General features: G+C 37.4%; 1 protein-coding gene across 2 annotated transcripts in view; it reads left to right on the top strand.

The window, feature by feature from the left end:
• Positions 1-1,651: 1,651 nt before the first annotated feature.
• Positions 1,652-11,829, top strand: part of LOC126725567 (palmitoyl-acyl carrier protein thioesterase, chloroplastic-like) — a 52,079-nt gene continuing 41,901 nt past the window's right edge. Inside the window, exons 1-7 of one of the 2 annotated variants that reach the window (XM_050430362.1) lie at positions 1,652-2,146; positions 2,355-2,548; positions 2,626-2,759; positions 3,717-3,830; positions 4,007-4,175; positions 4,259-4,327; positions 5,318-5,636. In XM_050430362.1, coding sequence (XP_050286319.1) covers positions 1,954-2,146; positions 2,355-2,548; positions 2,626-2,759; positions 3,717-3,830; positions 4,007-4,175; positions 4,259-4,327; positions 5,318-5,581 — 1,137 coding nt within the window. In that variant the 5' untranslated portion in view covers positions 1,652-1,953 and the 3' untranslated portion in view covers positions 5,582-5,636. The remainder of the gene's footprint in view (positions 2,147-2,354; positions 2,549-2,625; positions 2,760-3,716; positions 3,831-4,006; positions 4,176-4,258; positions 4,328-5,317; positions 5,637-11,829) is intronic. The other variant, XM_050430363.1, reaches the window with a different exon arrangement.

Below are 11,829 nucleotides of genomic sequence, written 5' to 3'. Positions count from 1 at the left end.
ATATAAAATATAATAAATGAGGGATAATTAATGAGATCCTAATCAAAATTTTAGCATTAATGAGGGTCTTTTTTTTACCGTTGGATCTACTTAAATTTAATGGTTTAAAAAATGTGTAACTCTTTAAAGTTACACTAGGTGTAACTTGAACCCATCTCTATATATATATATATATATATATATATAAATGGGTTCAAGTTACACTTAATGTAACTCTAAGAGAGTTAAATCTTTTTTAAACCATTGGATTTAAGTAGATCCAATGGTTAAAAAAAGACTATAATTATTACAAATATTCTAATTAGAATCTAATTAATTACCCTCATTTATTACTTTCTAAACCTATCTCTTAATCCAAAAAAGTTTGACTTCTGACTCTCCCTCTTATTTACATTTCTCTCTCTCCTCCTCCACCACCTCCACAAATTGACGGCAAAAAAAAACCAGAATGGCATACAAAGATTATAAAGCATATTGATGGGACTGATGAACTCAACCTACCTGAACGATCTCATCAAGTCCAACGAGGCCATCCTCTAAGACGAGCTAACCACATGTCCCTATCACTAATGAAAGTAACGAAGCCATTCAATACAGCAAATAATGTCCCGAGCAGTTACAAGACTAACTGTACAGACCGTTGGATGCCTCATTGAGGCTCACATTACTAAGCATGAGGCATTACCAAGAGAGACATTAAAGCTACATTAACAACCACAACGGTTAGGGGCTATGGAAATATATATAAAGCTCTCATAGCACCAATACAAGGTACATAGACACATCTAAAAAGCACTACTAGTTATTTTGATACTCTTTTATTTCCTAAAAGCTTTTCTTATACTGACTTTAGTATCGAAGACGTTGTGGCAGGCACCATACCAGTGACCACATTAAGGAAGCTATCTTATCATTTTCAAGGTGACACAGACAAAGACTTGGCTCCATCTGGACGCACTTACAATGACTGACGAATCTGCACATCATCACATACAAGTAGCAATTGAAGAAGGTTCATACATGTTGCTCCGTTGTAGAGCCCGTGGACATTTTCATAAAAGACAAATATAGCATCATACAAAGCTTAAGAAAACATTTGATGAGAATCATAAAAAAATTAGAGCAAGTTGTCGGTGTTATCTCTCATGCCTCTCTACCGACAAGTAAATGTCTCAAGCAATGCATTAAAAAGGTTTGAGATTGTGACTTGTAAGCAATTTCCACCCCTCCCAAGTTTTGACTCATGTACCCAACAATAAAAAGATTTGAGATTGAGACACATTTACTTTTAAAAAAAGAAGAATATAATTTACCATTTAAAACTGCAATACATATCTATATAGATTAGTTGGCGAAGAAGAAAAGCCTTATTTTCTTCACAAACAAATGCTAGATCTGGTTGACATATATTTAGAGAGAAGTTTTTTTATACTCTATTGGATGATCCAGGGGATCAATACTCAATTGTAATCCTGCCAATTAATTTATAGGAACATGATCTGTAAAAGAACTTTAGGCTGCATATATATACATATATATATATATATATATGTGTGTGTGAGAGAGAGAGAGAGAGAGAGAGAGAGAGAGAGGGAGACAATAGTAGGGCTGGGTAGCCTATTCCGCATCCTTGTCCCCACTAAGCTAATCCCTAACCTACTCCTAATAAATAAATAAATAAATAATCTCAAACCTGGCGCGTCCCTATATAATGAACAAATTAACGTTATATTGAAAATGTATAAAGTTACTCCCCTTAGGTATTATAGATTCATTCAGAATTTCCTAGAGACCATTTGTGATAATTTCATTTGATACTTTCTTATAAATTTGAGTGGTTTCCACTTAATTAGGATTTGGTTCAAATTACTCATCAGAAAATTCACCATTTTTTCACCATTTTTACTTTATCTTTTCGCTGCTTTTTCTAATAGGAGGTCATATAATCAATCCATGGTAACAGCTTTGGTCACCCCGACAGTCTTCAGGCTGATCCTTCCATCACTGTCCTCTTCAAAAAATAACCCCACCATGTGTTGGAAAGGAAGAAGCAACAGCCTAATTACTAATGGAAATAATTTCAACTTTGCTCCTCACCGTGCTTTGCTATTTAAGATGCAGACTAAAGAGCCTCCCGAGGAAAATGGTACCATTTAGTAAAAGTCCTGATTGTATCATGTTGTGCATTACATGTATTATATATGTTTTATGATGTTCTTTCGTTATGTGGCTCCCACGTAAGTGTAAAAGATTGGTTTCGACTACAATTACAATTCACTGGGGACTAAATCTTAGCTCTGCCTCTGCTGATTGGTTTCACTTCTTGCTATTGTCAATATGATTGCCGTGCGCAGATACTGAGAAAAGGCAAAAAGAACTGAATTTGAATCCAAGGCGGCTTGATTTAATTACGGACACATTTGGTGGAAAGTTGCTGCATGGAGGGCTTGTACTCCAGCAAAAATACTTACTTAGATCATATGAGTCAGACCCTGATGGCAAAGTTTCCATAGAAGCCTTAGTGAATCGTTTGCAGGTTCTAGATCCGGTATCGTAATTTGGTAAGTTAAATTAAGTCATTGTACCAATTGAAACCCTTAACTTTCCTGGCTCTTGTCCTTGTAGGAATCAACAATTAACCACCTTAAGAGTTTGGGGCTGCAAGCCAATGGTTTTGGTAGTACACCAGAGATGCATAGAAAGGACCTTGTATGGGTGGTCTATCGATTACAAATTGAGGTGGAGCGTCTGCCTACATGGTAACCTATACATGCCTTTTCAATTATCAGCATAATTGTGTTGAGAATTTTATTAATTTGAAAATTAATTGGTATATATTCTCACTAATTATATTAAACTTTTATATAAATTCTAATGAAACCAAAGTATCACCCTAATAATATATGTTGATCCAAAAATATTATATTCACCTTGATGATGTTATAGATCCCAATGAGTCGTGCATCCAAATTAAGTTTCATAAGACCTATGAAAGATAAAAACACTCAATTAGGGTCACATGGGTGCGGCGTTGAGCTAAACTTCTCTGATACTAAAGTCAAAACTCACTAAACCTAATATCAAGAAAGTAATCAAGTAATTAGGGTTTTTCTTTCATACCTTGGAATGGATGTGGGCCATGTGGCCTAGTGCTTATATAGGATTCAGGTCTGACCATGGTCTCTAGGATCTCCTCCCCCTTCCTTAATTGCAGCGTGTGAGATGTAATGGTCATGATGATAGACAGAAATTTCGAGCTTCATGCCCATGAATAGAAATAATGGGTATAGAGACTCATTTTGGGTGGGACATTCATGATGTTTGATTATTTCATATTAAACCATCATTTATCCTTCTTCTTCTAATCTCTCTTTCTCTCTCTGATCAGAGGGAAGAGGGAAAGAGTGTTTTGAGACATAGTCTCCAATGGATTGTATTATATATCCCTGGTATCCCATAGGGTTAAAAGCAAGTATATCCTCTTTCATTTATTGAAATCAGAGAACTAATTAGCTGATTTAATTCTTTTCCGGCATACAACAAGTAGGGTGTATTGTTTAGTTGCAAGAATTCAAAACTAAGATATATTAAAGATTCTTGATGTTGAACTGGAATTACATTATATGTTTTTGCAACAATTGCGCACTTTGGAATAATTGCACTTAACAAGTCTTAAATTTATATCCTATTAAGACATGCGATGACTATGTTTGAAGGGCTGATGTAGTTCAAGTGGACCATTGGTTTGCTTCTGCGTCAGGAAAGAGAAAAGAATGTGACTGGCTTGTCCGTGATTACAAGACAGGCGAAACTCTTATTCGAGCAACCAGGTTGAAACTTGTTTGTCCATGTATCAGTTAATTTTCTTCCTGTCATTCCATTTACTTAAAATCAAATTTTTGATTGAAAAATGTGCATGCTATATGTCTATATCTTTGTTTGAAGCTAATTCATTGATTCTTGAGTATATTACGCCGTTCACTGGAGTTATTTTGGTTATATGCAGCCTGTATATGATGATGAATACGAAGACAAGGAAAATATCTTTAGAAAAGGAAGTTGGTGCAGAAATGAAGCATCTCGTTTTTAAAAGTGACCCTATCATTAATAAGGCCAAGAAAAAACTCCAGCATTTGGACTTTGAGACGGCGGATTATATCCGAACTGGTTTAAGGGTAAGCGTCTTGAATTTGTTGAGCAATTATTCATAATGACTTCAATTTAAACAATTCTCCTAATTTGTTGTTGAAATATGCAGCCTTTATGGAATGATTTGGATATCAATTATCACGTAAACCATGTGAAATACATTAGCTGGATTCTTGAGGTAGATCCTTAATCATCAACCATGTCTTTTTGTTCGTACATAATTCTGTTAATAATCTTATTTCCATGTTTAGGGGTTTCTCACTTTGGTCAGAACCTAAGTAGATATAACAACACATGTTAGTTCAAAACTTTCAAAGCTCAGTTGCCACCACACACACACACACACACACAAATCTCCAAAACAGGTTGTGTTTAGTTTGACCCAAAAAAAAAAAAAAAAAATTCAATCGCAAGGAAAAAAAATTATTTTCAAGTTTTGGTTACGTTCCTAAAGATACTCCAGAAAATATTTTCCAATGTTTGGTTACATTTTTTAAAATTCTATGAAAAACATATAATCTACTACTTTCTCACACTTTTTCATCTCCCAAGCACATATATAAAATAAATAAATAAAAACTTTAGATAAAAAAATCATCATGAGAACCAGAGTTGAGGTGACCGATGGCCATCAGCAATAGTGGTTCACCACCGATAGCGATGGATGGCCACCGAGACTAAGGAAGTTAGCGGGCGATGGTGGTTGGGTGGCAAATAGTGGGTGGAGGTTCAGTTTATAAGTTTTGGATAAGGGTAAAAACGGTTTACAAAAAATGAAAACATAAACAATTTTATGTCATAAGTGCCTTTATTTTATGGTCAAGAGGAAAAATATTTTTAGTTAACCAACATTTTCCATTACCCCAAACACCCATAAATGCGAAAAATATTTTTCCAAATCAATTTCCACCAAACCAAACACAACTTGCAATGTACATCATTATGATATTTCTTGACTTTTATTTTAGAATCTAGATTATGCCCTTTCTTTTAAACTTTCTATATATGATCGATAATATGTTAGAAATAATATGCTGAAATATATGCAAATCTCCAACAAAATTATAAGAGAGTGTGAAATTGCATTACTGCTCTATCATATCATATTCAAATCTTCTACAGACTACATTTATTTTGTTCATATGGTCTCAAAGTTCCATTCTGTCAGAGTGCACCTCGCTCAATCTTGGCGAGTCACAACCTTTCTGTCATGACTTTGGAATATCGAAAGGAGTGTGGGTGGAATAGCATACTTCAGTCCTTGACTAAACTTAAGAAAGATGGCACCAGTCACTCTACAGAGGATGGAGGGGTAGAGTTTGATCACTTACTACGAGCTGAGGACGGGTCTGAGATTTTGAGAGGAAGGACCAAGTGGTTGCCCAAAAATAGCAAAAAGTGTTCGGAATCAATTAATATGGTATATGGATAAGTCCTATAAAAGTACAAGTTGGGATATATTTAATACTTTATTAAATAATGTTATAATATATATATATATATTGTAAAGATTCCTGTTTTCAATAAATATATATATATATATATATATATATATTCCCTCAAATGAAGGCAATATGTGTGCAAATAGCAAGAAAAACACACAAAAACACGATAAATTTGAACGTGTAAACTAATAAATTATTAATAAAAGTACTTTTCTTTTTACAATATATGTATTGTAGATTTGTAGTTCATAATTAATACAACTAAGAACCCATTTGGGATAGCTTATTTGCTTCAGCTTACTTAATTTTTAGTTTTTTTTTTTTTTTTTTTTTTTTGTATTATTCATGGGTCTATTATACTATTTAGCTAACTCTTAACTTTTTTTCTTCTACATTTCCAGTAAAAAGTTTTCAATTTCAGCTAAATAAACTACTCCCAAACGCACCCTAATTATTACTCCTTAACTTTAGTTTATTTTAAAAAAATATTACTCCTTAACCTATATCCATAATTGTCAAAGCTTGAATCATATTCAGCTTATTTAGTTTTTAGTTTCTTTTTGGTATTATTCATGAGTCTATTGTACTATTTAGCTAGATTTTAACTTTTTTTTCTTTTACACTTTCAGTAAAAAAATTTCAATTTCAGTTAAATAAACTATTCCCAAATGCACCCTAATTATTACTCCGTAACTTTAGTTTTTTTCTTTTTTTTAATTATTACTCCTTAACCTATATCCATAATTGTCAAAGCTTGAATCATATTATGATATATAAACCAAAATAATTATGAGATTAAATTCTATAAGGATTTGATACAAAACTCCAAGTTTTATACAATTGAAATCCAATTTTGTGTTATGTGTCCTAAATTATTTATTTTTAAAGAGAAATTATTTCTTAATTTTAGAGTCAAATGTAAGACTACGTTATAAATATCTATCTAAGTAAGTTATTGCGTATAAAAATCAAAAAGTCTAGAATTAATAAACATAAAAAAAAAATTGAGAAAGTAAAAAAAATGTACAATTTACATTTTCTACCTGTAAGGACTCTATTCGTAACAATCCCAAAATGATATTGGGTTAGCACGTTAGGGGCCCAAACAACATAATTTGTAGAGCGTGGGTGTTCAAGAACTAGATTAACCTTTCTAGAAGCAAAAAGATTCAACCTCCCGTTTATAGGTGGATCAGAGCCGCTATAACAATCGGTTTTTCTTTGAAACCAATACAACTCTATTCTTTCTAAGTTTTCTTTTTCAGTTTTCTCTCTGTTCCTCTCTATGTTTCGACTCCTTTTTGCATGCCTTTCTCTCATGTTATATACCGCCCTCTTTATTCCATCTTCACCATACACGTGTAGGTTAGGTTCAGGGGATCTCTTTCTGTCCCATCTAACACCTTTTGGAACCTCCTTCTAGTAACTGTAAGGCTGCTTCACCACTGTTCAGGCATCACTTCCACATTAATGCGGCCAGAGAGTTGGTTAGGAGGCAATTAATGCGGAGGCAGCTGTTACCATAGATATTTGTTTGCCTTCTCTCTCTCCCACCTTTGGCTCCCTTATCCCATCTTGAGTGGTGATGTAGCTCCGAGGTATGTCTGTAACCAAATGGCGTCTTGATCATCCTCGGACTCATATTGTCGATAAGGGTTTTGTTCTCGGACGAATACTGAACTCACCTTTCGTGATATTCCCTCTTCCCTTCGTTTGGTTACCCTTTCAATCTGGTATGGGCCCCCTCAAGCATCCTCGGATGGGCCACAGGCCCAATTAACTTGACTTTAATAATTTTAATGACTGACCGGCCCCCACAATAGCCCTTCAAAATCTTACTTTTTGACTCCTCGGGAGAAAAGATGGATTTTGACGTCATAAGCCCATACCCAGTCATGTTTGGAGGCATGCTTCTGACGCTTCAGTATCCCGATTCTGGCAGCATTAAATTTTGGCGACACCCTTGTCTCTCACGTTCGATGGTGAGATGCAAATCAAGCAATGGAGGGTCTATCTCGTTTCATGAGCAGGAATTTTACCGCTTATAATTTCTACATGACTATAAAGGCGTTCTCAAATCAATTCTCTTTCTTACCTTCGATGACCACATAGTTCCAAAGCTCATACACTGAACCTACCCTTCTCCTTTTTCATCATCTTCCTGGCTATCCCCTACGTAGTGTGTCCCAAATATGTTTAGAGTTCTAGGTAGCATAGACGCTTTGAACGAGAGGATGAACCTAAAACTGACCCACCATAATGTGAATTGGGTGTACAATCTCCATCACCTGAAAGGGCAAGGGTATTATCTTAGGTCGAGATATCCCGAAGTGAGGCTGATCTAGTGCCTTCCCACTTCGAACAAGAACCTAAAGGAGGATTTCCTTATCTTCTCCAGGGAATGGCATAATGGTCTACCATGCCCCACGATGGAAGGAGTACCAAGTGGGAGCATAGTCAGAGATTCATAACATTTGGTTTATGTATAAGTTTTTTTTTTTTTTTTTTTTTTTTTTTTTTTTCTCGTGATTCCTACCTCTAACAACGCTTTGCTTCAATTCAATGGTTCTGTAGATAGATGTTACACAAAGCCCAACCTTAGGTTAGTTAATAAGGCGAGTTTGGATAAGGTATTGAAAGCCGAGATATACGTGAATGAAGCTGACGGCCAGCTCCGGGCAGCACATTTAATCCTCGACTATACCCCCCTATCATCCGCTTTCCAGGCGCCGAAGTACATTATTAGAGCCCGCGATCCTTGGCTTCACCGTATCAGTGTTGCCTATATAGGGTTCATAGTCCCAGAAGGTATTCCACTTCCCCAATATACATCCCGTACTGGGCCTCTTTTCGTGGCCAAAGTCTCAGCAGGAGCCTCTTCATCCCAGCTTACCCCCCGAGAAGAGGAAGTAGAAGAGAGAAGGGAAGAGGAAAAAGATGAGGAAGAAGTTGTAGAGGTCTCTGAAACCTCGGACGACTTTGGGATTTTTGATCAATCCATAAACTTCGAGGAAGATCTTGACGAGATGGGGATACAGAGAAAACCCCAAAGAAGCTTGTTGGAGTTGATGGAAGGTCAGCCCGGGAAGAGTGCGCCGGCAAAATCAACACAATCCCAAGCTCCATCTCTTCCCGCTAGGTCTCCTCCTCCTACTCCTTGCCAGCCTTCTCGTCAACCTCCTCAGCCAGCCCGTCCTGATGCTGCCGAATTAAAAAGGCGCAGGGAGCAAAAAGGCAAGGAGGTGGCAGACGTTGGCCAGTCTCGTCCTACTCGCGAGGAAGGTGCCCAACGAGCTGCAAAGCAGCAAAAAACCAGGCACCAAGCTATGCGGGGCCAAGAGAGATCTGATTCCCAACTTTCTGAGCCACAAGCATGGTTGCCAGCACCTATGCATGGTGGGGAGCCCCTGCGAGATGATGCATCTATAAGGGACTTCAACGGTGGCATAGGGTGCCACGTAGCCTCGGCCATAGAGGAAACCTTATTGCTCCCAAAAGATATGGCCGAAATAAAGGATATGAGGAAGAATGAACTCATCCTCGACAATAAAAGATACTTGGGCATGGTAAGAAGCTGACTTTTTTCTCCTTCCTTTTATGATCATCACTCACCAATATGTACCTTTTACTGACTATAGTGTTAACCTCTTTTCTACAGATTATCCAAAATACTTTCAAGCTGGATGAGATGCTCAATATCTGCTTCGATCAGCTAGATGATGAAAGGAGGAGACGGACAACGGCTGTACAGACCTTGTCCAAATTTGAACAGGACTTGGCCGATGTAAAGAAAAAGTTACATGCTGAAGAGCAAGCTCGCAAGAGCGCCGAGTCGGCACTAGAAGGCTATCAAAAGCAGGCCGAGGACTAGGGGAACCACTTGCGTGAGGCGAATACCGAACTGAAGAAGGCTCAAGAACAAGTCCTAGTTCTTAAGAAGCACTCGGAGGAAACCTAAAAGCTAAGGAAGCTAGCTAAAAAGTCCAGGGAGGTAGCCGAAAAAGCAAAAATCGAGGCCGAACGGGCAATGAATGAAGCTGAGCAGAGAGGCTATAAGGTTGGCATAGCTGAGACTGAGGAGGCTTTGAAAGCTGAGGTTCCAGTGGTGTGCCGTATCTACTGTGCAAAAACTTGGGATGAGGCCCTTAACCGTGCTGGGGTGGAGGATTCATCTGAGTTACGTAAGCCAGAGAACATATTCTTTCCTGAGGCGATCCGCCCCTCAGCTTTTATACCCCATCGGGCTGATGCTCCTCCTTCAGTCATTAACCCCAACGAGGAGGTTTTGCCTCACAGTTTTCCTCTCCCTGGCCAGCTAGAATCAATTAAAGGGGGGATTGCCCCTCCAGGAGCTTCCTCGAACAAGACTGCCACTGCTTCGGAGGCAGAGACGGCCTCCCAAAGTTTTCAACAAGGCTTGGCCTCCACAGTCTTGCTAACTGGGGGCGTGACTAAGGATAAAGAGGGAATCACCACTTTAGAGGCAGACAAATCTGCCAACTAGGCCCCAAAGATCCAATTAAAATTGAAAAAGTAGGAATTGTTTTGTAGTCTAATTAGAAATTTAGTAAGGACTCTTGTGCTCATTTTCTTACCGCTCTTGCTACTTTATGTTATTTTTGTACTTGTTCACTGTGTTACTGTAATTTGGATGGGTTCATTTCAACTATCTTTTGTTTGCATGGGGCAATTCTACTTATAAACATCGTCGATTGGCAATTGAAAATAGATGATAAGCATTAATACTACGGAATCTTAGGGAAACGTTTTAGATATACACGTAATCTTTCCAATCAATTGAAGCTTTTTATAAAAAGTTCAAAAACTGAATGAAATTACGCCTTCAGTACTTCGATTGTACATTAAATGACATTCATAGATTCCTCTTTAATACTTCAATAGATGTTATAGGGCATTAATCTAAACTAAGTTTGTGGTTTGAGGACTTGACACAACTTAGCTTCCGTGTAACATTTCAATGCATATCATAGGACGTTAATTTCCACTAAGTTTGTGATCCGAGGACCTGACATAACTTAGTTTCTGTTTAACATTTCAATACACATCATAGGACGTTAATTTCCACTAAGTTTGTGATCCGAGGACCTGACATAACTTAGTTTCTGTTTAACATTTCAATACACATCAGAGGACGTTAATTTCCACTAAGATTGTGATCCGAGGACCTGATATAACTTAGTTTTTGTTTAACATTTCAATACATATCACAGGACGTTAATTTCTACTAAGTTTGTGATCCGAGGACCTGACATAATTTAGTTTCTGTTTAACATTTCAATACATATCACAGGACGTTAATTTCCACTAAGTTTGTGATCTGAGGACCTGACATAACTTAGTTTCTGTTTAACATTTCAACACATCTCATAGGACGTTAATTTCCACTAAGTTTGTGATCCGAGGACCTGACATAACTTAGTTTCTGTTTAACATTTCAATACATATCATAGAGTGTAGGAACGCAGGATGTATGGTTAATGTAAATTAAGAGAAAAATTCAAATTAAACTACTTTTGTTAATAATAATACCTCTTGAGATTATTTACATTCCAAGGGTGAAGTACAGCTTTTTCATCTAGGTCTTCTAGATAATAGGCTCCTATTCCGGCTACAAAAGTAATATGATATAGCCCTTCCCAATTAGGCCCCAATTTTCCCCAATTTGGATTCTTGGTGGCTCCTAGAACTTTTCTCAGCACTAGATTTCCTACGGCCAACGGCCTCAGCTTCACATTACTATCATAGCCTTGCTTGAGTTTATGCTGGTAGTAAGCTTATTGAACCATCGCGCTCTCCCTTCGCTCTTTGATCAAGTCCAAACTTTTCTCCAACATCGCATCGTTATTGTCCGAAGAAAATGAACTGGTCCTTAACATTGGGAATCCCGTTTCTAGGGGGATGACAGCCTCGGCCCCATAGGTCATGGAAAAAGGAGTTTCCCCCGTTGAACACCGGGGTGTTGTTCGATACGTCCAAAGAACATGAGGCAACTCTTCCACCCATTTTCCTTTCATGTTATCCAGCCTCTTCTTAAGCCCATTGACTATTACTTTGTTAACAGCTTCAGCCTGCCCATTCCCTTGAGGATAAGCCGGAGTAGAATATCTGTTTTTTATACCCAAGTCCGAACAGTATTGCCTAAAGGCATTGCTGTCAAATTGGAGTCCATTATCCGAGACAAAAGTGCGTGGAGTTCCAAATCGCGTGACAATAT

The sequence above is a fragment of the Quercus robur genome, chromosome 5, assembly GCF_932294415.1.
Source record: "Quercus robur chromosome 5, dhQueRobu3.1, whole genome shotgun sequence".
Lineage (NCBI taxonomy): Eukaryota > Viridiplantae > Streptophyta > Magnoliopsida > Fagales > Fagaceae > Quercus > Quercus robur.
This window is presented reverse-complemented; position numbering and strand designations above follow the sequence as displayed.